At 35.1% G+C, this 25,524-nt stretch overlaps 1 protein-coding gene across 7 annotated transcripts in view; it reads left to right on the top strand.

The window, feature by feature from the left end:
• The window catches only part of Dys (Dystrophin), a 380,727-nt gene that overhangs the window by 3,180 nt on the left and 352,023 nt on the right, over window positions 1-25,524 (top strand). Inside the window, exons 1-2 of one of the 7 annotated variants that reach the window (XM_070107160.1) lie at window positions 536-752; window positions 5,608-5,901. The exons of the other annotated variants lie outside the window; for them this stretch is intronic. Of the exons in view, the coding sequence (XP_069963261.1) occupies window positions 5,880-5,901 (22 nt within the window). The 5' untranslated portion in view covers window positions 536-752; window positions 5,608-5,879. Of the gene's footprint in view, window positions 1-535; window positions 753-5,607; window positions 5,902-25,524 lie in introns of those variants that run through there. 7 annotated transcript variants of the gene reach the window in all.

The following is a 25,524-nucleotide window of genomic DNA, read 5'->3' as shown; positions in this document are numbered from 1 at the left end:
TAAAACAAATTTTAAAGGGGGACTCTGATCATTATGTAACATATTTCGTTTAATCCCCAATTAGGTACAATTCTATCAATTTTTAATCTATTTGGGAATTTTTATGTATTTCCAAGTGATGACAACACTGTTGAATGATTCTCAAACCATTTCTCAATGACTTAATTATCATTAATCTGATCAACAACACATTGGAACATACGAAACGATATGAAAACGAAACGTAAACGAAAATTGCCGGCCGCTTTTAAGCGCCACACGCACGCTCGCTCGTCACAACACACTCACCTCTGCACAATTCTACTTTCAACTCTCTCGCACTAAAACGTTGGAGCCAAATTGCTTGTCTGTTAACTCTGAGCGGCGACAGTGGCGCTCAACAAGTGGGGAGTCTTTGTTGTTTTTTGTTGTTTACGCTGACTGGTTTGTTGAGTAGAACTTATAGACGCTGGTAAATGTTGTTGGTAACGTTTTTCGAGTTCCAGCACTAGGAAAGCATTTGAGCAGTCGCCGAGCAATTAGTTGGTACCGATTGAGCGAGCGATACGAAAGTGTTTTAAAACCGCGCGAATAAACGAAGTGCATGAATAGAAAATATACTTTTTATTTTAGTTTTGCTTTTATTTTATTTCAATTGTGTTTATTAGAAATTGATGCAGAAGTGCAAAGAAAAGTGAAAATATTCAAGAGTTTCTATCTAAAGTGCTATATTTATGACGTAATCAAAGTAAATTGGTGTGAAGAAACGGAAGGTGGGTCATAAAAGTTGGTAGTAAAAAATTAGTCGAGTGGTTTTTCAGGAAAAGTAAAGCAAAATGTACAGTAGGAAAGCTGAAAATTATGTTTTGTAATGCAGAAATTCACTTTTAAGTTCACAAAAATGAAAAAATATATATTAAATTTTCTGGAAGAAAATTCCCCTGCTATATTCTGGCCGAGCCACTTCTAAGTGTACATATATATATCTCGGCATTTGTGTTGTGTATACCACCGCAGCTTTGGCTGTGCGAGCGTTTGCGGTCTCGTCGGTAGAGCCCGTTTCGGCCACATCGTTCGGAGACGCTGACGTCGGCGTTAGCGCCTGCGCCGCTGCCCTTGCGCCGATTCGTGCGTTATATGGTTGTTGTTGCTGGTGATCACCTGTTGATTGTTGTTAGTAGTTTTCAAAAAAAAAAACAACCTAAATAAAATTGTGTAATGAAATGTCATTATTAAGCGCGATATGCGAAGAGCGCGATGAGTCAAAGGCAAAAGTGTTTATTTGCAGCGCGAAATGATAATAAATTTCGGTAAAAAAGAATAATAATATGGATTATTGAATCAAAGTGATGTGTAAATTAACCTTGGCACATGAATTAGCATTAAAAAGAAAATATATAATAAAATAAATGCCAGCTGTCAGCGCAACAATTTCAAGCGAATATGTGTGTGCAAGAAATGCAAAATAGCAAAAGCAGTAAAAAAAATAAATAAATAAATAAAATAAAGCAAAGGTGTAAATAACAGAAATGTCTCATGTGCGAGGCGCAAAAAGTGGCAAACGCAGTAAAACGTCAAAAAATGCAGTTAACTTGGTTGTGTCATTATAATAACAACACAAACATATGTACCTCTTTTAAAGCTTTCCTAGTGGAACGAGTTTCCAAATCAGTGACTATACAGCCAAAGCATGGAAAGAAGAAAACATTTAACTGAAAAGGCAAAAAAAAAAATAATAATAACAAGCTCGACAAAAGCAACGTTAAACCGGTTAGACTGCTGCGTATATTAAAATAAAACAAAGGCGAAATAGCAAAATGACATTGGCAGATTTGAATATCATTTGAAATGTTTCAATTATACGAAGAATTTGATTTATTAAATTTTTTTAATTTCCTTATCTTGGGAATTTTTTAATTCATTTTTAAAATTATTTCAAGTTATACAGCGATTACATAAGATCTATAAAACTTTATCTTAATTTAAAAATTTAATTATTATACTTTATTAATTCTTAAAAGGAAATCGAAGAAAAAGTTAGTTATACTTAATAAGGATAAATTGCATTTTGTACTACATGTACGTATGTATGCCCAATCCAATTAAAAAGGAACTAAAAGAGTAAAAATATTTCCAGTTATTCGCTATTATGCATTCCTTAAACTGAGAGGAGAACTCTTATTAACCAACGATACGAAGTGTTACCATATTTTACAGCAACTATACTATGTTCGTCGGACTCTTGATACGCTGATTGTATGTCAGCTATATTCTATAGTGGTCTGACATCGGCGGTCCCGCCAAACGAGTACCTTCTTGCCGAGAAAGCGGCCTGTGCAAACTTTCAGATCGATATCTCAAAAACTGGGTGACTAGTTCGCGTATATGCAGACAACCGATGTACTGTTGTAGACAATTTTGAAGAACTGTAATTTTTTAGATATTCAAATATCCACTGCCTATGAAGACATCGCTAGATAGTTCCGATGGCGCTTGACACTCTGTTGACTCTTTGTCAAACAGAAAATATTTTCAAACTATAAGAAATTGTTCTCAATTGACCCTTATTCACAACTTAGCTCTGCGTTTAAAAATTTGAGGTTATGAGCACCTGACGAAAACACGCACTCTTAGCTTACTTCAAGCTTAGTAACTCTATATTCAATATTTTCAAATCGTCTTCAACCAAAACCCGTTATATTCCAAATTCGGGACCCAATAGATTTTTCTAATTCCACATCCAATCTTTTCCACCATCTTCGAAGAAATTTGTAATCAATTGGCCATGCCCCGTCTGTTTCGTCTTAACATGGTCATTATCCTTCTTTGTTATACTGATCGAATTCTGATCGGGGATCGAACTATTTATCAATAAGATTGTTTTGATGATATGTTAAAGATTTCTTTAAAACTACTTTTAACCTAAAAACATAATTCCCACGGCTTCTACAGATATTTGTCGTCCATTCCTTTATGTTATCTACAATAACATCCTAGCTCCTAGCAATCTGGGAATAACTAATGGATTTTAAGAGAAGTTTGTTTGTCAGAAATGTATTCAGTCGCTTGAAGAGAAATTACCGCCTTAAACAGCTGTTTTACATAGGGTAGGGGATGAATGATAGAAGAAGGGACTACAGCCGTTTAGTCTCGTTAGTTTCGCCAATTACATATTGAACTCACACGATACACCGTTCCTGTTAAACACATCGTTCCATAAAAGAACAATACCCCCTTCTGTAAAGTAACAAACAAATACTAAAGCAAAGAGAGCAAACAATTAAACAAAACAATAAAAGTCTAATTTAAATGTGCATGCGAACACAAACCGAAAAATCTGAACAAAAACAACAATGCGCTATGCACGTACTTAAAAACAAACAGAAGAACCATTCTTAGAATAAATCAAGAAGCACTGAACGCGAATGCAATCGGTGCAAGTGGTAAAACTCAGACACAGAAGCAACAAATTTCGACTGCGGCTTGACGCATCAGTTATGTTTCACTTTCGCTCCGTTCTCGTGCACATGTGTTGACCTGACCGGCTTGGCAAGCCAACAACTTCTTCGATTGGAAAGCATTTTGCAATAAATTGAAATTATTGCTTGTAATTACAAGAGTAACACAGAAATGAAAAAAGAGAAGTAAAATAAAATAGAAAACCATAAATTAATGAAAGCAACAGCGAGTGAGCAGTACCAGAACAGTCCCACCACCGGCAAGCGCTTCCCTGCAGCACCTCTAAGGCCAACCGATCACTGCTATCGGTTGCTTTGGATGTTTTATCTTCCCTTCTCGCATACTCTTTCTTTCTCTGCACTTGATAGTTGGAATAATAAACGAACTTTATATTCTCAGTTTTATTGCCCACTTCGTCTGTGTTTGTTTTTATTATTCCTTCTTTTGTTGGCTGCTTTGTTTTTGTTTAGTCCACCGGCTGTGAACAACTGATAGTTGAAACATACTGCTGCACAGTGGCTGGGTTATCGTCACACACACATACACTTGTAGACACTCACCGCTCTATCAAAGTACATAATCGGCTCTCGCAACTGATAGCATTCCCTAATTGTTTGTTTGTTATTAATCATTCAATTGAAGCCGGTGCCTAAGGTAAAATTCAACGCTCGAAAAAAGCACGGGTGAAGTTCGGAAAGTTAAAAGTGCTTTATATGAAATCAAGAAGTGGATCTATTTTCAGTTTTATACTCGAAGTAGGAGTTTGTCTTCTTCTTGACTACCTTCTTCCATATACTATGAAGCTTGCAAGCTCCGAACGAATGAATATAATTTTAATTAACATATTTTATAAGAGATTATAAGAAAAATAAGCAGGGTCTTGAGAAGTTTATAGTTTGTATAAAAGAATGATAGTGACATGATTGGGACACGTATCGAATCGCCAAACATTCACAGTAATTGAAAACAATTTAATGAAATATCCGAAGAGTTTAAAACTGTGTATTATTGCTATATAATACGTGGCTCTAACAGCTAAATGGATATGTCCAGAAATTTTTTTTTTCCTAATATATCTTTATTTATTGAATATGTTTGCTCAAAGCCTAACAATAAGTACTTAAAACTAAACTCTAATTAAAACTAAGAACCTCTGTATTATATGAGTAACTAACACAGGTCGTACCCCACAGCTGAATAGCATACATCCAAATCGGTTTTATTACCTTGTTTAGAATTTTATTTAAATGCTAGTTATTTTACTGAATATATATTTTCTCCGTTTGAGCGTTCTGTCCAAGTGAGTGCTAAGAAAAGTTGCATTATTTCTTGATAATAATAAAAACAATCATAAATAAGTACGTGTTTCATTTCCAAAGCATTCCATTGAGATCGCTTTGGCGAGCGGTAGAGAGAGGATACATAGAGTGGAAGCAAGAATGTGTGAGAGTGCGGCTTAATTAAATGTCAAATACGAGTGCAATAAAATTTCAATCAGCTGAAGTTAAAGTCGAACATTTTAGTGAAATTTATGATGGTGACAAGAGGAATCATAAGCAAAAGCAGTAAATATCGAAGAGTTGCAATTAAAAAGCAAATAAATGAAAAAAGTGAAAATTCGTGGAGTAAATAGAGTAAAAAAAAATGTGTCACAGTTTTGCTCGTGACGTGCAAAATAAATGCGAAAGTGTAAGGTACAAAATATGCTTCTACATATATAGTGTTCAGATATGGTACTCAATTGGAAATTGCTTGCCTTTTTTTTGCCGGCTGCGATAGTTGAAGCAGGTTTTTATTTCTTAATGAATGAGTTCGTCCACCGACGTGTGTGTCAACAAATAAGCGAATGTCAGCGTGTAGAAAACAAAAAAAAAAATCAAAGTGTGAAGTTTTGTGATAATAATAAAAACTTAAAGAAAATGAAAAATAATAAAATAGTAATTAATACGTATATTGGAAAATGTCAATATTAAAATACAACTGAAAGGATGATAGGCATATACCTTGTCTAGTAACAAAAGACAAGCTTCATTGTCAACTTATTTGCCTTTATTGTTCAAGTCTGCTAGATAGTGCTGATTTTTCGCTTTGTGTCTTCGTGTTTATATTGCTTATTTAGACAGCCGTGTGTCAGCTGATTTATATTAACTTTTTGTGGCTCAATTTCAGATTAGTAAACAGTGATCTGTACTCTTATTATTTACAAAAGCAAGCGCTAGTTGTGAAAAATAAGAATAAATAAAAATTAATAAATAACATACTTACAAACTAATTAAGAAGATAAAAGTATTACTCAAAAAGTGTTAACCTTACCTCCAATAAAAAAAAAAAAACTAATTTAGTAACCTACATAGCAGTATGCCTATCAGTGTTTTACGAATTTAAGCGATTTTTATGTGTTGAACGAATACCGAATCTATAATTGGAATAACGAAAACGATATGGATCCGGCGATTTTAATTGGTGAGTTTTATAGAAAAGAAAATGCTTGTTTACGAAGTTACAAGCAAAGTTGAAATTTTAGAAATATGTGTTTGAGAAGTTGATAATAATTCTTTTTCAGTCATTCTTATCAAATGTGTTAGTAAGCTTTAAAGCTTAACAAAAACTTTTTACTGAAATAAAGTAGTTTTCAATAGCTAGCAATATCTTTTATATAGTTTACACAACTATTTTTGCCAATATTTCAAAAATTAAGTACATATACTAACATTAATCGTCTCATAACGCCATTATTTTTATTTACTTAAACCAAAATTTTCCGAAGCAAGGTAATGCTGGTGGTCGGCTCTTATCGATAGAAAAAGTTTCGTATCAGCTGTTTTTGACAGTTGCGGTGAGTGTGTTTCACCAAAATAAAGGCTATGATAAACCGCCAGTTCTAAAATTGAACTTTTCTAATGTGAATTTAATTTAAGCTGTTGAAATAGCGCCATCTTACTATAAAGTAAAAGCCAAATACTCCATATTTATGTCTTCTTGAAATTACGATATAAAAAAAGCTTCCTATGACCAATGTTAGAAAGCAATAGTATATGAAATGTAAAAAATCAAAAGATCATATGTGAAACTGATTACTTCCTCATTTTCGTGGTGTATATGTATTTCAATGTGTTCTCCCTCTGTTGCAACCGTTTAGGTATTGTATCAAACAACAAAGAAGTCCACACCTGTACGAAACAGCTGTGTCAACCACAAATATAGTAGTACTAGCGCTATGAAATATGTAAAGAGTTCGGAACAATAGAAGATAATAACAAAGAAAAAATGGAGGTTTAGCAGATACTTAAACTGTGGAATTAACTTAAAAAAGTCATCTCATGGCATTATATAGTGCATGGCTTCCCGAATTTCAAAATGCTTGTCTGGAAGTACTAAGGTTAGGTTAGGTTAAGAGGTCGATCCTAACAGGGGATTTCACTCGGACGGGTTAGAGCTCCGGTCTGTTTTGGTACTTTAAACTCCTATATAATTGATAATAAGACCCTCACAAATCGACAGAGCGCTTTGAGCCTATCACAAATTGGTTAAGGCGGTCGCCTCTGTTGGAGTAAGTGCTCACTTCGCTGAAAGAGGATGCACCTGGTAGCAGTATATCGACCCATTCGTAGAAAAGCTCACTGCGCCTTTTCTCAAGCGAGTTATCCCTATCAACATATCTATCGTCGTAAGTGCGCTGAGAAAAGGCCACCTTAGGGAGAGTAAATCTGAGATTTTATACCTCCCGGTGAATAATATCCTTTCAGTTTTACTTGAGTTGACAGCTAAGCGCTTCTATTCTTCCAGTTGGTTTCCACGTTCAGGTACCCTTTGGTTAGCTCGAGAGGCAGTATTATACAGCCCCGTTTTTCGAGCTCTTGCTGTAGATTATTTACCACCAGGATGCAAAGCAGTGAGGAAAGTTTCCAATCCTGGGTTGTGCCTTTGCACTACCCCACTCAGGTAGAATCATTCTTTCGCAAAGAATACTTTATATGAGGTGCTTGATGTTCGATTCCATCTCTAATTTTTCGAGGGCTGTAATCACCGGCTCCGTCCGCACATTGTTAAAAACTCCTCGATGCCGAGAAAGGTGCATACCGCAATTTCTTTGTGCTTTATATTTGAGCTTCACCATCATGAACCTTCTTTAAAGACCGTACCTTTGTCTCAATAAAAAAATTAACTTGAAAATAATTATTTAAGGAAAGTATGCAGACTCATTGCATTTACACAAATATGCACAGAGGCAAATCGCCATTTAAATTCGTGCACACATAAAGAACTTTGCATTTAACGCTGAAATGCTGATACACATCTGGCCTGAGGCTTCCATAAGCAACGCACCGAGAAAGCGCAGCCAGTTGAAAGGTCAGGCCATGCGATGCAAGTGGCGTGAAGGCAGATGCTAAGGATATGTGGGCGCTATGTTAGCAAGTCACTGTGAAAAACACACAGCTTGTGCAACTGAGCTAACAATAAGTTGCATGCAACGTTCTTTTTGTTGTTGTTTATAGTTTTGAAAGCCCTCTGCTATGAGTAACAGCACTTAACGAAAAAATATCTCTCGGTCCTCACACAGATATATTGTATGCAAGCGAGCATATACACTCACTCACAGACACATGTGTATATTCACACAGACACATTCAAATACATATATATATAATATACGTGTATATATGACAACATGCATTGCTGGATGCTGACCAAATGGACAGCTCGGTGTGGCAATTTTCATATGGATTCAGAGTTCTGGTCAACGCAACATTTTCATGCTGAGCTCTCAGACTGGTCATGCTCATAAATAAAAATGGTTTTCTGCTGCACACACTTGCAAGCTGGTCATTGTGCATACCAACCGAAATAAATATATTTTTGTGTTCTTTACTTGTGCCTGCAACATTTTAATTAAGCTAAATGGCAAGCATATTTTTACGGTTCTTAAAAGCAGGGCTTTTGAATTTAAAGACAGGGCCTTTAATTTAAGGAAACATAAAGAGAATACTCCCCCAAATGGTTATGATAAAATAAAAAGCACAATTCATGAAAAGCAAATATTAAGAAGATAATAAGAACTGTAACAGTGACTGTAAACTACTTTTCTAACTAGTTCCTTTTGACCCAAAAATGTTGGGAAAAATTTTATCCAATGACAATTGATTCCATTAACCGTAAATCTAACTTAAAACTTTTCGAGTCTTTTTATGTATAACAAGAGTTCTAATAATTTTAAATTTCTTTTTAATATAACGGTAATGAAAGCTTTAGGCGTTAAATCCACTTATGAATTAAAAAATAATAATCAATTTATGCATATACAATTATATGTTCACATTTCGCATGCATGTATATATATTTTAAAATATTCTCCGTCGATGAGGAAAATTTCTTCGAAACTGCTGAAGCGATTGATTTGAAAACTTCACACGACTTTCTTAGATATAGTCAGGTAATGGTCGAAGGAATTATATTTATGGTAATAATTTCGATATTTTAAGCTAACGAACGATCATACATTTTGCTTGAGCATCTTAAGCAGAAGATAGTTTCAAAACGGTAACCTTAATTATAAATTTCAGGTAGGGATTGTTAAAAGAAGAGCCCCAAACCAAGTTCACTTATTAAGTAAAGTTGACCAGTACTATTAACATTAAACCTAAATATCTGGTAACATGAAGGAAGCAAAGCAGGGTGAAGAGCAGGGTTCTATAACAAGCATACACTGAAACATTATCATTAATATTTGAGCTAGAACTATACAAATTTTTCCAACATTCTTTAACCAATTTACCTCAAAATAAGCTATAGAAGGACACAATGTGATTCAATATAATATTTTATAATTTATTCAATAAAAATTTTAAAAGTAAAATTGGATTATCAGAATAGCGCCTCCTAACTTTATTTTTTTCAGTTTATTTCATATAAAAAGTGAAATTTACAATTTTAAATTTTAAATTTGAATAAAAAAAAAATAAATAAAAAACAGGTGGTTTCACCTTTGTTGACAAGGGCTTCATAAACTCTATTTGGGAGATAATCATATAGTTTTTTAATAAAATCTTTTGTAACCATGGACAAAGCCAAATATGCCAAATACATTTTTAAAAAGGGGAAATGCAGTTTTCAGAAAGCAATTATACAGAAAAATGTTGTTGACCGTGGTTTAAAAATTCTGCGAGATAATAAATATATAGCAGTGTATAACAAGAATAAATATATAACGGTACTTCCCAATTTCTAATAGGCTCAAAGCGCTTTGTCGATTTGTAAGGGTCTTATTATCTATTATATAGGAATTTTAGGTAACACAACGGACCAGCGTCCGAAGCTGTCTAAGTGAGAACACTGTTAGGATCGACCTCTTAATAGAACCTAACCTATGCGCCCTATTTAACTGTTAGTTTTAAAAGCCACAACAATAAATGCTGCTATGTTAATCACAGAAAACATACAAATTTTCAAATTTTTAAAATTTTTCTCTATTCAACTCCCACGAACATTGGACTGTAATAACTACAAGGAATGTGTTTTCATAAAAGAAGAGTTACTTTAGATAAATTACTTGACAGACAACTGTTGCTTTGCCACAACTATTTTTACTAACACATATGTAGTATACATATGAATACATTATTATGTACTACAAGGCACAAGTATTGAAACAAAACTCACTTTTGCATGCGGAGGTTCCCTATTCATAGGCGACAATGCGTCAATGAATTGGTTTTCTCGACCGGAAAAAATACCGCAAAATATGCCGACCCACACAAGCTCGTAAATATTTTAAACGAATGTTTTTTGTTAGCTTTTGAATTGGTTAGCCATAGCTTTGAAGTGGAAGAAACTGCTTGTGGTCAAGAAAATAAATAAAGCGGTGGCGTTCTCTAAATATGCGAGTGTGATATGGAATTGTGCGCGCATGTGCATATTGATTATACTTATGTGCATTCCCTTACGGGTTGGGAGGTGACTGCATACATTTTTAAAATGCATATTACGCCTTATGCTACAACTCATTATGTAGGTGGTTTTTGGACTAGCACTAAATCTTCCCAATGCTGTTTTATATTTTCTATTTGAAGATTATTAGTGCTAAACGGTATTACAACTGAGTTTAACTGAGAAAATCAATTATTACTAAATTATCTTGATGCAAAGCATCGATCCTTAATTTATTTTTATACCACTTTACTTCAATGATAACACTACTTGAGGTTTGAACTTTTATAAGCCGATCAGTTGCGATCACTCTAGGTAAAAATATGAACGCATCGGGACGTTATCAGAATTAACTGTTCGAGATGCTTGAGTACCTTCAAAGTATTTTGTTATCAATGGATTTCCAATTTAATTTTTTGGCAAATACTTGAGAGATTATTTCTATCCTTTGTGGTACATGCTTCCAAACATTCAATGAATGGTTAGTTCTATTCCATTCCCATTGGAAGGCCGACATCTGAGCGGTTTATGGATTTCTGCCATTGGTCTTTCCATGTTAGGAGTAAAGGTTGGCTACCGTGACTTTGTCTTATAAAACCCATTCAGTGGTTTCATTACATTTTTCAACTTATCTAGCTTTATTTCGCCAATAGCACGCCGAATATTGGTTTTCAGCTGGTGTGTCGAGGCTGATGTGACCTATTAGCTCTTAGGAGATTGTCACCAATGTAGGGACCCAAAAGAATATGCAAGTAATTTAGATGTACCACTTACAATTGATAACTCCACCAACAGACAGTAACTTTTTTTAGATGTTAGGGAGCCTAAGAAACCTCTTAAGAAAAGTACGGTTGCAAAATACAAGCATTTCATTAATTCCACAGTGGCAGCTTTATTTCTGGGAAATTCCGTACTGCTTAAAACACCCCGTATAGTCCTAGATTGGACATGGCTTATCAAGCGGTGATAACTTTTATGAAAGATTTCCTAAAATTGGTTTTGCTGCGGTATTATTTGAACACAGACTCCATATATATTCCGCTCGGATACGACTACGAGCGAAAATTTTACATACATAAATAATAATGATAATAAAAATATTAAAATTCCTCTTTGCGGTCATTTGCAGTTTTCAATGCCGATGGCGAATTATTCACCTACATTTTTCTGCTCGAGCGAAAAAAATTAAATTTCAAAGTTCAACTGCCACACATTTGCATTTATAAAGCACACTAGTTGAATAAGGGGCGCTACAAAGCAAACTAAACAATTTTCAAGCTGTTCTACGAGCATTTGGCAGCACTGAATAAATCGCCTTTGTTTATATACCTATACATATGTATATATGTATGTGTGCATATGAACTGTGCACGCAATCGTTGGCAATACAAAGGCGCGCATAGAACAGCACCCCCACCACCAAAAACAAAAATGATACCAAATTAGACTCCATCACAACAACAATGCTGTGGCACACACAACATTAGCCCAGTTGATCGGCTTCACCTTGTTTACCTTCACTCTGGGCTGGTCGAGCGAAAAGAGCTGTCAGTCCGGTCCCCACCACTGACCGTTGCGAACCGACCGGCGCCATTCTAGGTGAGCCTTAGGTGGAAAACAGATACGAATTGTGTGCGTCTGTATGCCTCATTGCATATAATATTTATTTTCAATGAGTGGTTGTTGTTATTGCCCTCTAATACTTTATCTGTGTATTTGTAGTTCTCGCCACGCTCATTAATTACGTACAACTTGAAAGTGAGTTTAATTTTTCCAGCGTCAAACCGCTGCTTCACCGTCTCAATGCGCTCGTTCTAGCGGCGATGAAATATTAGCTTTATTCACTTCACACTTACATTCATGCATTGGTATTAAATTCTATGGTATAGGCACAGTGATGCACAAAATTGTTACAATGAGGCAAATATGTATAAAGTCTACTAAAAGCAAAGCTATTATTTTTACATTGAATTGAATAATTCTTTAGCATAGTTAGAATTATACGATTTAGGTCAAACATGCATCGTTTTGTTCGATAACTTATTGTCATTATTCCAATTTCATAATACCACTCTAAGAGAAGCTCTCGCCTTTATTGAGAAAAAACTAGGACACCCGATTTTCACAAGCTTTTATTAAGTTGAATATTTCACCAATAAAATCATTCGCCATATCATTATTCGGACTATTAAGCTGCCTGGAACTTCTGGTCATTGTGTGTCCTGGCGTCATTCTGTTTTATGACCAAAGCTGGCCGTTTCTTAGCGATTGCTTCCTTCGAACAGTGCAATGGTTAACAGTACCTGTCCAAATCAAGAGTTTGGCCTTAAAGGCGCAGCTCAAAGTAAATAATTTCTTGCCAATCCCCTTAAATACTTAGCAAACATTTCCGTCAATCCTAGCTTGGCCTCCGTTTACGACGGCTCACCGCGATTCGACTAGCATTTTCGCTTGACTTTATCGTAAATTTCTGCACTTTTTATCACCAGTAACTTTATTCCCTTACGTAATGGATAGATTTTATTAATTCCGCAGTGATTCGCATTTGGAAATTCGGCCCAAAAGTTCTGTTGCGTAAACTCGTGTAGTGACCATATATCGAGCTTCCTTTTGTATCCAGCCTTTCGTAAATGATTAGAAACAGTGTTTAGCTCCTGGGCAACCGATATAATGCTCAAATGACGGTCGAACTCATTGATTTTCTTTATTTCAATCGATGTTTTTAACAATTGGCCTTCTAGAGCATGGTGCGTCTTTGGTATCAAAATTTCCGGAACCAAAACGATGAAGAAAGAAAACAAAATTTTATTGGCTGTTACAGTATCCGGACCATAAGTATCATTTACATTTTCAATTGAACTGTTTCAGATACCTTACCTTACTACTGTCGCGTGACCTGACTCAATCGCACTTACACAACGCTAAAGACATCTATTAGAAAATCAATGGATATTAGGTTATCAGCCTGGGCACAAGTCTAATAATAATTACGGTTCTGTTATTTTTGTTTCATATTTTAATCGAGAATAAATCGAAGAATTATCAGAAATCATAGAAACGAGACTTGCAAGTAATGTTGAAAAGAAACGAGCGGTGAAACTTTCGTGGTGATTGCAAACAAAGCTCCCCTTCGTCTCCCTTCGTTCATGATGTCACGTGCTCATTAGATTTTATATGATTTACATATTTTTGATGTAAAGTTTGATAACCTCCTTTAAGCTAAACATTCCGTCAGCGTATATCCGAAAGTAATTGTATGCATTTGAACTTGAACAACATTTGTCGAAAAAAACTGTCGAATTTACCTCGACCTTTAGTTACGGAATCACCATAATATATAGTAATCCCTGCATTAGGTTGAACTCACTCGACACATTTTACACTCACTGTAATATACACTGTTTTGTGCTTTTAATTTTTTTACAGTTATTTTTTCATGTGTTAATCTGCATTCATGCAACATGTGCCTAAACGAGTTTGTTGCATGCCAACGATGCCACAATTCAGTGACGCGTCGACGCGCTGCAACGCAAATGAGGCGCAACCATTTGTTGCCGCCGCTGCCGTTAAACTCCCCTCGCGCCCATACACCCAACCAGACCGGGCCTTTGGGAGTTTCTGTAATACACACTAATGATTGTTCGGCTTTTCGGAAAATTTTTCGTACTTTTGATTTGTGCTTTGGTTTAATTGGTTGTTCGCTTTTTTCTCAGCGCTTGTTTGGCGTCGTTTTCGGTGTTGAATTTCTGGTTTTTCGCTTTTGGTTTTTAATTTTGATTGCTTTGGCATTGTTCGTCATTTTTGGAATGTCTTCGATGGGAGAATGCCAGTGGTCTGCCTTTTTATGAGCAGTAAAAAGCAAAACAAGATTGAACATATGTTGACACAGATTGTTGCTGTTGTTAATGCCAATCGCTTCGTTTGGTTTTACTGATTTGTTAATGACAACCATGAGAGCACTTGAACATTTGTGGTGAATAGTTTTTAAATGCTTTTAAATTTTGGCAATATATAGCTATTACTATCATATATATGTATCCACTCTACACTCTAAATAAATCTAAGGCGAACCTAGTTATTTTTTGTGGAAAAGGTGGAATCACTGGTATTTTTTTTCAGATTTGTTCTATTCAGTTAATATCTTTATTTCTTCTTTAAAGCTGAAGACTGAGAATTAATAGACTTTGCTACGCGTTGGTATAAATATAATATTTTATCAGCCTAATTACCATAATGACAGCTGTCATAACGGAACTTTGCTTGTATTAGTTTTGAAATTTAAAAATAATTATTCCGTCTGGCGAAATAAAAAAAAAAAAAAAATTTGAAATTGTTCGGAGATATGTAATTTTTAGTTATTGATTTATCGCATTTTTAGTAGTTTTTAACAAAACCATTGTTTGAAGAGTGAGCGTGGTTATCATCTGATCTTAAGATTATGGCAATTAATAGGGTTTCGTTTAATGGCATTTTGTGGGCGTGGTAGTGGTCCGATTATGCCCATTTACGAATTCGTCCCTACTTTTTCACCAAGGAACACGTGTTATAAGTTTCATTATGATATCTAAATTTTTACTCAATTTTTACTCAATTTATAGCTGGCACAGACAGACAAACGGTCATCCGGATTGCGACTCGTCATCCTGATCATTTATATATATATTATATAAGCCTATATCTAACTCGTTTAGTTTTGTGTGATACAAACAACCGTTAGGTTTTTTTTTTATTATACACTGTAGCAACATGTTGCAAGAGTATAAAAGTTATAGATTTAATTGAATGCCATACAATAGACACTAAAAAAAAAATACAAATATGGAATAACTACAAAATGTAGGCGCATAAATAAATAAACATTTTGTATATACATATATATTGTATTGTACTTATTTAAATTTCTAATTAATTTTCAATTTATGCACACATATTTTTTCACATTTTTATACGTTGTGGCGCCTACGTCCAGAGAACTGTCAACAAAATTGAATTTTTCTCAATTTCAGTGCTGAGCCGAACATATGCAGCTTGGTAGTTTTGTTACTGAAACAACTGGTTAAAGGTGTGCTTTTGAAAATTCCGGATCATCTCTAGAAACTTTTTCCTTATCTGAAATTATTGTCGAAAGCAGTTAGTTGTTAAGTTTTATTCTCCTATAAGTCGTAATTATTTAGTAGATTGTGTCATCTCGGCAATTATCTTTTGACTCTTCTGCTTTTTCTAGACCAAAGCTTGGCTTTTATTTATTCAAGAAACTTACTCACCTTTACAGTTTGGTGATGTACTCGTTACGTTTTTTTCGGTTTTTGGATTTATGACGCCTATAAAACTCTTTTAGTGTGCGAACATATTTTTTTTCGGCTTGGTTAAAAAAATCCACGCTAGACTTAATCCTGTCTCTATAATATTTAGACAATTAAAATAATAGCACTTTCTGGGCGCTTAAAGCTTGAACGGGACACAATGCATATGACAATACCACCATAAAAATTATAAGAAAGTTTAACTTGAAGCAGTAGCGCATAAATATTGCAGGACAAGATATTAGAACAAGAATTTTTGCAAAGACGGTCTGAAATATTAAAAGTAAGAAAGAAGAAATGCATTTTTTTTTGTTTAATTTACTCAATTAAATTGTATTCTCTTAAGTTGCATATGTTTTGCACTCTACTGTATACTGTAATATACATACCGTACATAAAAAATTCCTATGTGTGCACAAATTTGCTCATACGCAAGCAACGGTAAACAAAACACGCACGCATGCCGCAAAAGCTCACAATTTCATTCACAAGCGCCCGGCTGAAAATTGTTTGCGATTCATTCAATTCGCAAAACCGAAAATTATGTTGGCGGAAACCAGTCAATATGCATATATAAATACACATATACACACATACACATTTAAATAAAAAATATGAAGTTTCTTTCGCAAATTGGCGTAAAAACGTGTTTGCAGAAAAGCGACAAAAGAAAATTATGAATTGGGAATGAGTTCCGGCATAAAATTGAATATATTTAAAATATTAATTAAATTTTTTTTTAACTGATATAATATCAATAACAGTAAATGCTTCAAAATATTAAAAATACAATTTAGATGTGAAAGCGTCAGTAATACCCATTTGATTCTGTCGAGGCGATCTCTAGAAGTGTATTTTTGGTTCAAGCAATTCCAGACATCTTTAATAGAGATTTATTTTATATTTTCGACTTATATATGGGCTAGAGAAAACTTCAATTAATATGAAGTATTTGTTTAGTCATTCTTGTTCAGCGTGAGAATATACTCCATATCAAATTTACTGCGCGCGCAAACTTTTCTATGTTCGAGTGAAAATTGATCTCCATTTGCATCACGGCTATGGAACCCTTGAAAATGTGAGAGAGTCTGTTATATCACAAACACAAGTATTTGAGTGGCAACTGAAGCTCGTGAAGTCATCGAAAGCGTTTCTCATACGAGACGCCCATCTCTGAGGTAGATAATGACGATAAAGACAAAAGAGTTTAAGAAATAGTGCTTGAAAATCATCGTGTTAACGTCGAGAGATGGCAGAGGATGTCAACATTTGACTCAACATATTTGGCTCGTCACATTCTAACATGACTGTGATTGACTTTGTGTCCAAACGAGAAACGAGAGTCAACATTCAGCTATCGTATTCGCCAGATTTGTCTTCCTCGAGATTTGACTCGGCCGGTTTTAGCGATTATATAAACGAAGAACTTAAGTATGCTTGCCGTGTTCCTGTCTGTCTGTAGACCTTATCTCTATCTGTATTTCTTGAGTTGAATGCTGAATCAGTAATTTTCCTGGTAAGGCAACCTTTTGAAGGTTCTAAAAGTCTCATTAGAGACATTGAGTGAGAATTCCTTGATAATCGTTCGATTAAAGAAGCCTACACAACTAGCCCAATATTTATTGCACGAATAGTTCTTTCAAATAATTTTGGTTAGGCGGAAGTTTGAATTCTATAAGTCGTTTTTTAGGAGTATCATTTGATTTGACCAGAATATTCACGAATTTTTCCGTTATACATATATTGTATTTCAAAATGTTAGTAGTTATTTTTAGTCACTGAAATGCTGCAATCAAATAATATGTTTGGAAAGATATTTTCTACGAGGCATTCGAAATGTCCCGAAAGCAAGAATTAACGCTTTGTTGTGTATGGAGACATCTAGAAGATCACTAGAAATCAAAGGAAATAACCCACTATTTTAAGAGGAGTAAAAATGTATCGCTTTTTTCTTTCCCATTATACAAAATGATGATTCTCTATTTTACAGTGTAAAACTCATAGTAGATAATCACGTACAGCATGACGATATACCTGAAAAGCAGCCGCTAGACTCTACAATAAAAAAATTATATAAAATTCGTTGTTTACTAATTGTTGTTTTCAAAAACTCGTTTTTGTTGTTGTGAATAACTATGGATTCAGCAAACTATTTTTAGTTTGCACGTCAACGCTGGTTTGCTGAAAATGTTATAGTCTGCTAGTAAAAGCCTCCATCCGCCGCTCAAGCAATGCAAATCACCCACACACTCGCAAGCGACAGCTGCTCAATGCTAGTCACAGAGCAAGTGTCAATTAACAATGCATAAATCACATGAAATATATGCACTGTAATGTATTTCAAGTAAATGTAGATAATTGCATGCACATATGTACAATTAGGGTGACACTAAATTAAAGTTAGAAAAATGTGTAAACATACTTTCTAAATTTTGTATGCTAAGGCATTAATATGGTTGCTGAAGATTTTGCATATATATTTTGGTACATAAAAACATATTAGGGTGGTACTTAAGTATATTTAGACAAATTCGTGCTCTTTGTGTTTAATATGGAAGCTGGAGATTGTAAGTATTTATTTTGGTTACGCAATTACATTAGGGAAGTAAGTAGGAGAAACTTTGACATTATTCTAATTAAGGCTAGTACACTAAGAAAATGCTAGACAAAGTTTATTGAAGTGCAATCTCGGTCAGCTTAAAGATTTTCCATGTGGATGTTTTATTTTGTGCAGCCGCCATTGTATAATATGAACGTTGACACCTGCTTTAAGTTTCTCCAATGCGCATCAACAGTTATGGGATTTATTAAATGCAGGTATTACCGTTATAGATAAAAGTTTCAATAGGTTAGGTTAGTCTGGTAGGCTCATAACCCACGAATAAATCAGTTTTGGTCATTCTTTATTTCAACACGTTATGTGGACACACTAACGATACCTCTTTCAGTATCTCAAGCCGTATCACCAAACTGTGACCAGTGAGATTTGCGAACATGTTCCTAATCGGAAATGCTTTCGGATGACAAACGTACACCACTCTCAATCAATCGCTTTCACTATCTTATTGTCTTCGATGGCCTTGTGACCTGGCACGTAGAAAATCAATCAAATTCGTTTGTTCAATATTTTAGCAACCACCCTAACTTTTTTATATATTTAACAAACGTAGTTATTCTCACAAAATATTATAATATTCAAAAATATTCAATTTTACATATGCAGTCGATTTCCTAACGCTTCTCTGCCTTTATTTAATTGTTTTGTTAATATTTATTATTTTAAGAGATCTATTCGTATATGTGGCCTATGAAAGTTTGTCGATAACAATCCCTAAAGCAATAATTTTAAATGGTTGTGCGATTCGGATTAATTTATTTCAACTCAAGTGTCTCAAACTTCATATACCTACATACATATGCAAATTTATACTCTCCATTTTATTATTTATGGCAAACGATACTGTCATGTCTTCATAAATAGTTGTGACAAGACTCAAGCTTCATGCCTCAATCCCATAAAGAAATAGAGAGAGTTCATTAGTTTCAATTGAAATGTTTACCCATTTAATTTTTACATTAAAGTAAATCAGCCAATGAAGCAGGCGACTCGCAAGTTGTTGCTATGAGCATTTTGCATTGTTGTATTTTTTTCTTTTTAGATACTTGCCATGGTTAAGAACATATACATATGTATATTTATGATACATATCTGCAGAATTTATTTAAATGAGTGCAACACGCACTTCAATCAGTGTTGATTATCAGCTGAGCACTTCTTCATATTTTACTGCGAAGACTACTCGCAGGGACTTCACTTTATTATAACAGTAAAAATAAATAAGAAAATAATTGTAATTGCCTAAAGGCTTATTAGTTTATCGCCTTGTCTAAACGTCACTCTGCTATTGTCGCAAAATCTAAGCAGATTTAAGAATTGTAACTAAATAAATAGAACAAGTAGTAAGGGCTAAGTTCGGATGTAACCGAACATTTTATACTCTCGCAAAGTCAAATGGTATACTCGTTTGAGATTTCTTTGTGGATTGACGGATATTTTCGGTAGAAGGTCTATACTATAGGCACTGTGATCCACATATTCAGTACCTAGGGCTTGAACAGTTTTGGTTCGATTTAGACAGTTTTTGGTCACAAGGTGGCATACCTTAAACGTATTATTCGCGCAAAGTTTTACCCCGATTAAATCCGGGGGGTGAGCGGGATTGTCACCCGATTTTCACACTGTAGGTAGAGTTGCTAAAAACATTTGTTTATTTAATTGATAAACGTATTGGGGGGCTGGACTACGCCCACTTTTTTAACTGCAGATGCCTCTCCGTAATGTGATCCTGTGTACCAAATAACAGTCTTGTATCTTATTGTGTGGCTTAGTTATGCCAATTTATTTGTTTTTGATTAATGGAGTTTAGTGGGCGTGGCAGTGGTCCGATTACGCCCATCTGCAATACCAACCGTCTTACGGTACCAAGAAACATGTGTACCAAGTTTCATAAAGATATCTCAATTTTTACTCAAGTTACAGCTTGCACAGACGGACGAACAGACGGACATGGTTAAATCGATTCAGCTCGTCTTACTGATCTTTTATATTTAATAGAGTCTCCTTCTTTCTACACAAGAAAGCAATCAAAATTAATATATCCTGTTCAGAGTATAAAAATCTTCCCTTCTATTGTAAAAGTAATAAACTTGAACATCCATACCTAGATATTTAGCTTTTGTCATCATAGTCGATAGACTCCTAAAAATATGAAATAATTAAGAATTTCCGTACATACCACATATTAAAAAGTATGAAATCGGGTCACAACTTCTCTCGGACTATATGTATTTAAAATATTTTAATCACTTATGAATTTTATACTACTGTTTGTTTTAAAAAGACGAGCAAAATGTTTCAGAGAAAAACAGGAGACAATATTTACGTTCCTAGAAAAAGTTAAGCAGTGTGGTTAGAGCATACTTCAATTATCACTAACTCGTATCACTCCAAATAAGTAACACCCTCAAGACAAAGCTCGAGGGTCAAGCAAAATCAAAAATGATAAAATTGACTAATAAAAATGTAAGCAAAACAATCTATTATAACCTTCAGTTAATAAATTAATATGAAAAAAGAGAAAATGTTAACTTCGGTTGCACCGAAGCCTAATACCCTTCACAAATACAAAAGATTCCTTACAAGTACTACATGATTCCGATGGTTCAGTTTATATGGCAACTTATATGCTATAGTAGTCCAATATCAACGGTACGAAATGAGCAGATTCTTGTGGAGAAAAGACCATGTGCAAAATTTCAAAACGATATTTCAAAAACTGAGGGACTAGTTCGCGTATCTACAGACAGACGGAGATAACTCAATCGACTCAGCCATACTGATCATATACCTACATACTATTTTTTTATTTTATAGAGTCTCCAACATTTCCTTCTGAGTGTAACAAACTTCGTGGCCAACTGAATATACCCTGTTCAGGGTATAACAAAAACTAACCAATGCGAATAGATAAGCCCACAAATATTTTGGTCGAGCGCTGTAAGACCCATATGTTAAATAGATAAAATGTCAAGCACACACAATTGACAGCTCACACACTACACCACATGCGCACACACATATTAGCCAGACAGCTCACACTTCGACACATTTGACAGTTGAAATTGTTAATTACACAGTGCCGCGCCACGCCGCAACGCACCGACCAATCAGTACGGTTTCCCTTCGCCGGAGCGCCTGTTGAGCGCGCGCTCCTTCACCTCTCTCCCACAATGCTCAACGAGGCGCGGCAAATTTTCGCTGCTAACGGTACGTATTTCACCCATTTCTGATAGTATGTTGGCTTTTGTTGCTGTTGTTGGTGGCGGCGCTGGCAATATTCGTAATTTTCACTGTTTAAACACCAGTCAAGTTGTTGATTTGAAAGCGATAGTTGAATGCCAGTTAATTTGCAGTGAATAAATAAATTCGCTTAGATACACACAATTTGCGCGCACTTGTCAAATAAAAATAGACATTTGTTTTTGTTTTTGTTTTTACTAACACATTTCTGTTTGTTTATTTTATCTCTCCTTTTTTGTGGGTGCGCCAGCTGCTCTTTTATGCGTTCGCTTTTGCGTACTTAGGTAAGCTTGTTCAACAGGCGCCTTTTATTTGGTTCTGAAAGTCACTCATATCAATTAACGGGAATTAATGACGGCAATGACAGTTTAGTGAACGTCATATTTGATATATTTTCTATCCGAAGCATGTTTCAGACACTTTCGGGTTAGAGATATTCTGTGGGATTTTAATGTCTCGACATCATGGTTTCAACCGGTAAAATTAAAAAAATCTGGCTAGATTTTGGAATCAGAGGACCATGACTTTTTTCCATATTAGTTCGTATCTACTCCGACAGCGCTAACACTTGAATTTCGTTTTAGGCTTCTATGGTTCTTCTCTCTGTCAAAAACCATTTTTTGAGAACAAAGCCTCCATTACTTTTTGGAACATAGTAAGCAAATCTTTACATATGCGACCATAATGCCCAGTCAAAATATATAACACAGACTTAACCTGGGCGCTTTTGGTTTAGACTCCATCTCTGCGTCTCATAAATAAGCGAGTATATTTTCTGATTTTCCAAGAGTCTTATATTTTCTAACATTGTACTGGGCTGAAGCCTAGAGCAGAAAAGAGCACTTAATAAGCTGAGATCTAGAAACATTTTTTAAGAGATTTCTAATGGGGTTTTTGGTGTCGGAAATTATGGATATGAAAATTGTTTTCCACCTTTAATAGAAAATTATTCAGGTTAAATTTGATAAAGTTGAGACCTCTTCTTAAAAACTACAACTACGAGTTGTCACACAGAGTCTAATACTTGATTCATATCTAATCACATTCGTACTCATTTCCATTTGTGATTCTTCGAATGCCAATTACAAAGACAATTGGCGTTTGGCGACATTAACAGTCCTAGGGTTCCACATTGGTCTCGCTATCGAAACAGATTTATACAAACCATAGAGGTCGCTACGTATCTTTGTATGTTTTTAGTTTACCAGGAGGATATACGAGTACGATCTTATCAAAACTGACCCACACTAACAAGGAATAAACAAAATTTTCACTTATTTTTATACAAGTGTTAGAAGTGTACCAATTTTCCATACACTTGCTTAAGCCTTGGTTGGGAGCCGAGGATCAATGCGGTCACTGAATTGGCGCATATATTATGTATTCAAAAAAAGTTTGCGGATAACGTTCTTCTTGTAAATCTATATATTGGTGAAATTCGTCAAGTTCATCCCGTTTTGAATTTGTCCATATTTTCCACACGTTTTTTTATTTTAGCAAAGAGCTGTAAGCAAAATATGCTTTATCTGTGCACAAATAAAATCTTCAGATCAAAAGGCAGATAACTATGTACGAGTATAATAGCAAAGTACGCGCGGAATTCCACGCTAAATTTTGCATCTACTTTGCAATACCTAAATTCTATCAGCGCTAATCGAAATTAGCTGTACGCTCGGCTCGGCGCTCAGCGTCCACTCTACAGTCACCCTTAGTGATGTTAAGATCCTCTGCTATCTCTCTGATGCCAACACGATGATTTGCAAGCACTGTTTCTTTAACTTTTTCGATGTATCACCATTAACAGAGGTCAATCGAAATCTCATGAACCAAGTTTTCGATGACTTCACGACCTTCACTCAATCTTTTGTGCCAACCAAAAATTGGTTTTCGTGATAAAGTAGTACTTTACTTCTGTCACATTTTCGAGAAATCTGTCGCCAGACAAACTTGGATGAAGATCAACTTGACAAGTTCTGTTTTTGATGTGACCACGGACATGAAAGAAGTTTGTGTAGGGTTTAACTTTCTCTCCTGTCTGTAATATAACCTTAGTGGGTGTGAATGCTAGACTGAATCTTGAATGAATCTTGTTCGTAATGGTAAACATTTAAAATGAATGTCTCACTAATTTCACCGTAACTCTTCCCTTTTCTTATTCTTAAGCAATTCTCTATTCGTTAAACAAATTAATAAACGCCACCGGCACGCGGCAACTATTTCTGTTTAATCAGTAATTATTATTACGCTCGATTACTTCGTAGATATGTTTTAGACACGGTCGAGTGATTTCTTTTGTATGGGTGACCGGCTGATGAGTTGACACATGACGCACAGATGGTACTGACAGAATTGTTAGACTATTTTTATAAAGATAAGTTAGTTAATAAGTAGACCGTATCTTAATTATTTTATTGGCAGAATTTTATTCTCACTGACTTTTTGGTTTCTTGATATGAAAATTATATTAACACATTCACCTCAGTTTCAGTTAGTACTAACCGTCAAAAAGCTGTTAAAATTTCATGACATTCTATTAATTTGAAACCAGAATAAAACCTTGGTTTGTTGCCACACAAAATACAGTGGGCGTCCAAATGAGGCTGTAACACCAATAAACATACAAAAATCTATAAAATCGTTCTGAATGATTGGAAAGGGAGATTGCGTGATAACATATATATGATATTACTAAACCTTGAAATTTTATATGAAATAATAAGTCAGAGGTGCCACCTGAAAGAAGGACATTTTGGTTTAACCTGCCACCAAGTTAAGTATGGGGGTCTTATGAGGATGTTTTTTTTTTGTCCAAACTTCACTTGAAACAGTGACGTTGTCGCTCGACATTCAGCGCCGAGCCTAAACCAATAACAAAATCAAGTGTAAATCGTACATTTAGTATCACAAGTATCATTTAAAAGGCAAGATGCTAAACTGAGATAGCGAGGCTATGTAACGAATGTAAAACAAAGCAAAATAAATCGAAAAAGAAACACAAAACAAACACTTCTTCGCTTCACTAATGGCTAGTGGTGGGGTTAAAGAACTTTACCCGGCACTTGGCCGTTGTAGCCGCACTTTTGTTTGGCTACGCACAGCAACCACAGGCGGTGCAGGTTGTGTTGTCTGCTGCATAATTTCACTCAGTCGTAATTGAGCACTTTTCTGCCTCCTCCGCGTCGTCGCATGCGCTGCGCTAAGCATGACGGTACCGTTCAAGCGTTTACGGGCTTATCAGCTGGCACCAGCTCTGCTTATCGCCAGTCACTTGTGCGCCACTTCACCTAAAAGTCTTCGACAACAACATTTTAGGCCTCAATGACTTTAATATGTTGACTACTGTGGTTCAATGGGTTGGACTGGAATGCGTTCGCTTTTGGCTTTATTGCCCTTTTTTAGGCAAGTGAATGTGGGTTTGTTGATTTTGTGCGATGATTTTGTTTTTGTATTTTTCTTCTTGGCACCCAGTTTATTCATGCGAGTAGTAATTTGTATGGCATGTACTTGTTATGTTATTATTATATACTATATTTTTTGGAATTTCTTCACACTCTTTACACAATCAAGCGAATGATAAGATGAGAGTAAACATCAATTTGTTTTATGAGGTTCCACGAAATCATAGTAATGAGAGCACTTCGTTGTGGATGGGTTTTTGGATGAGTTATATAAGTATAATATATGAAAGAGATTGTTGTCGATTTATTCAGTCTTAGTTATTACGTTTAGACTATTGATTAATTACTACTGACTTAGAGCTGTGCGCTGTTGCCTAAAGACTAATGGCTACTGGCTATATAGAAAATAAACTATTAATAGCTGTCTTACCTATTGCCTAAGGATTGCGAATTATTCTATATTGATTACCTACTATTGCTAATGACTACGATTCATTTCCTGTTAATTTGCAGCTAAATTCATGCTCCCCGATCATTGACTAAAGTCTACTGCCTATTAATTATTACTTTCACTTGCTATTCATTATTGATTATTGCGGCT

Source organism: Bactrocera oleae, chromosome 2, assembly GCF_042242935.1.
Source record: "Bactrocera oleae isolate idBacOlea1 chromosome 2, idBacOlea1, whole genome shotgun sequence".
Taxonomy (NCBI): domain Eukaryota; kingdom Metazoa; phylum Arthropoda; class Insecta; order Diptera; family Tephritidae; genus Bactrocera; species Bactrocera oleae.
The sequence above is the reverse complement of the archived record's forward strand: the minus strand, read 5'-3'. Positions and strand labels throughout refer to the sequence as shown.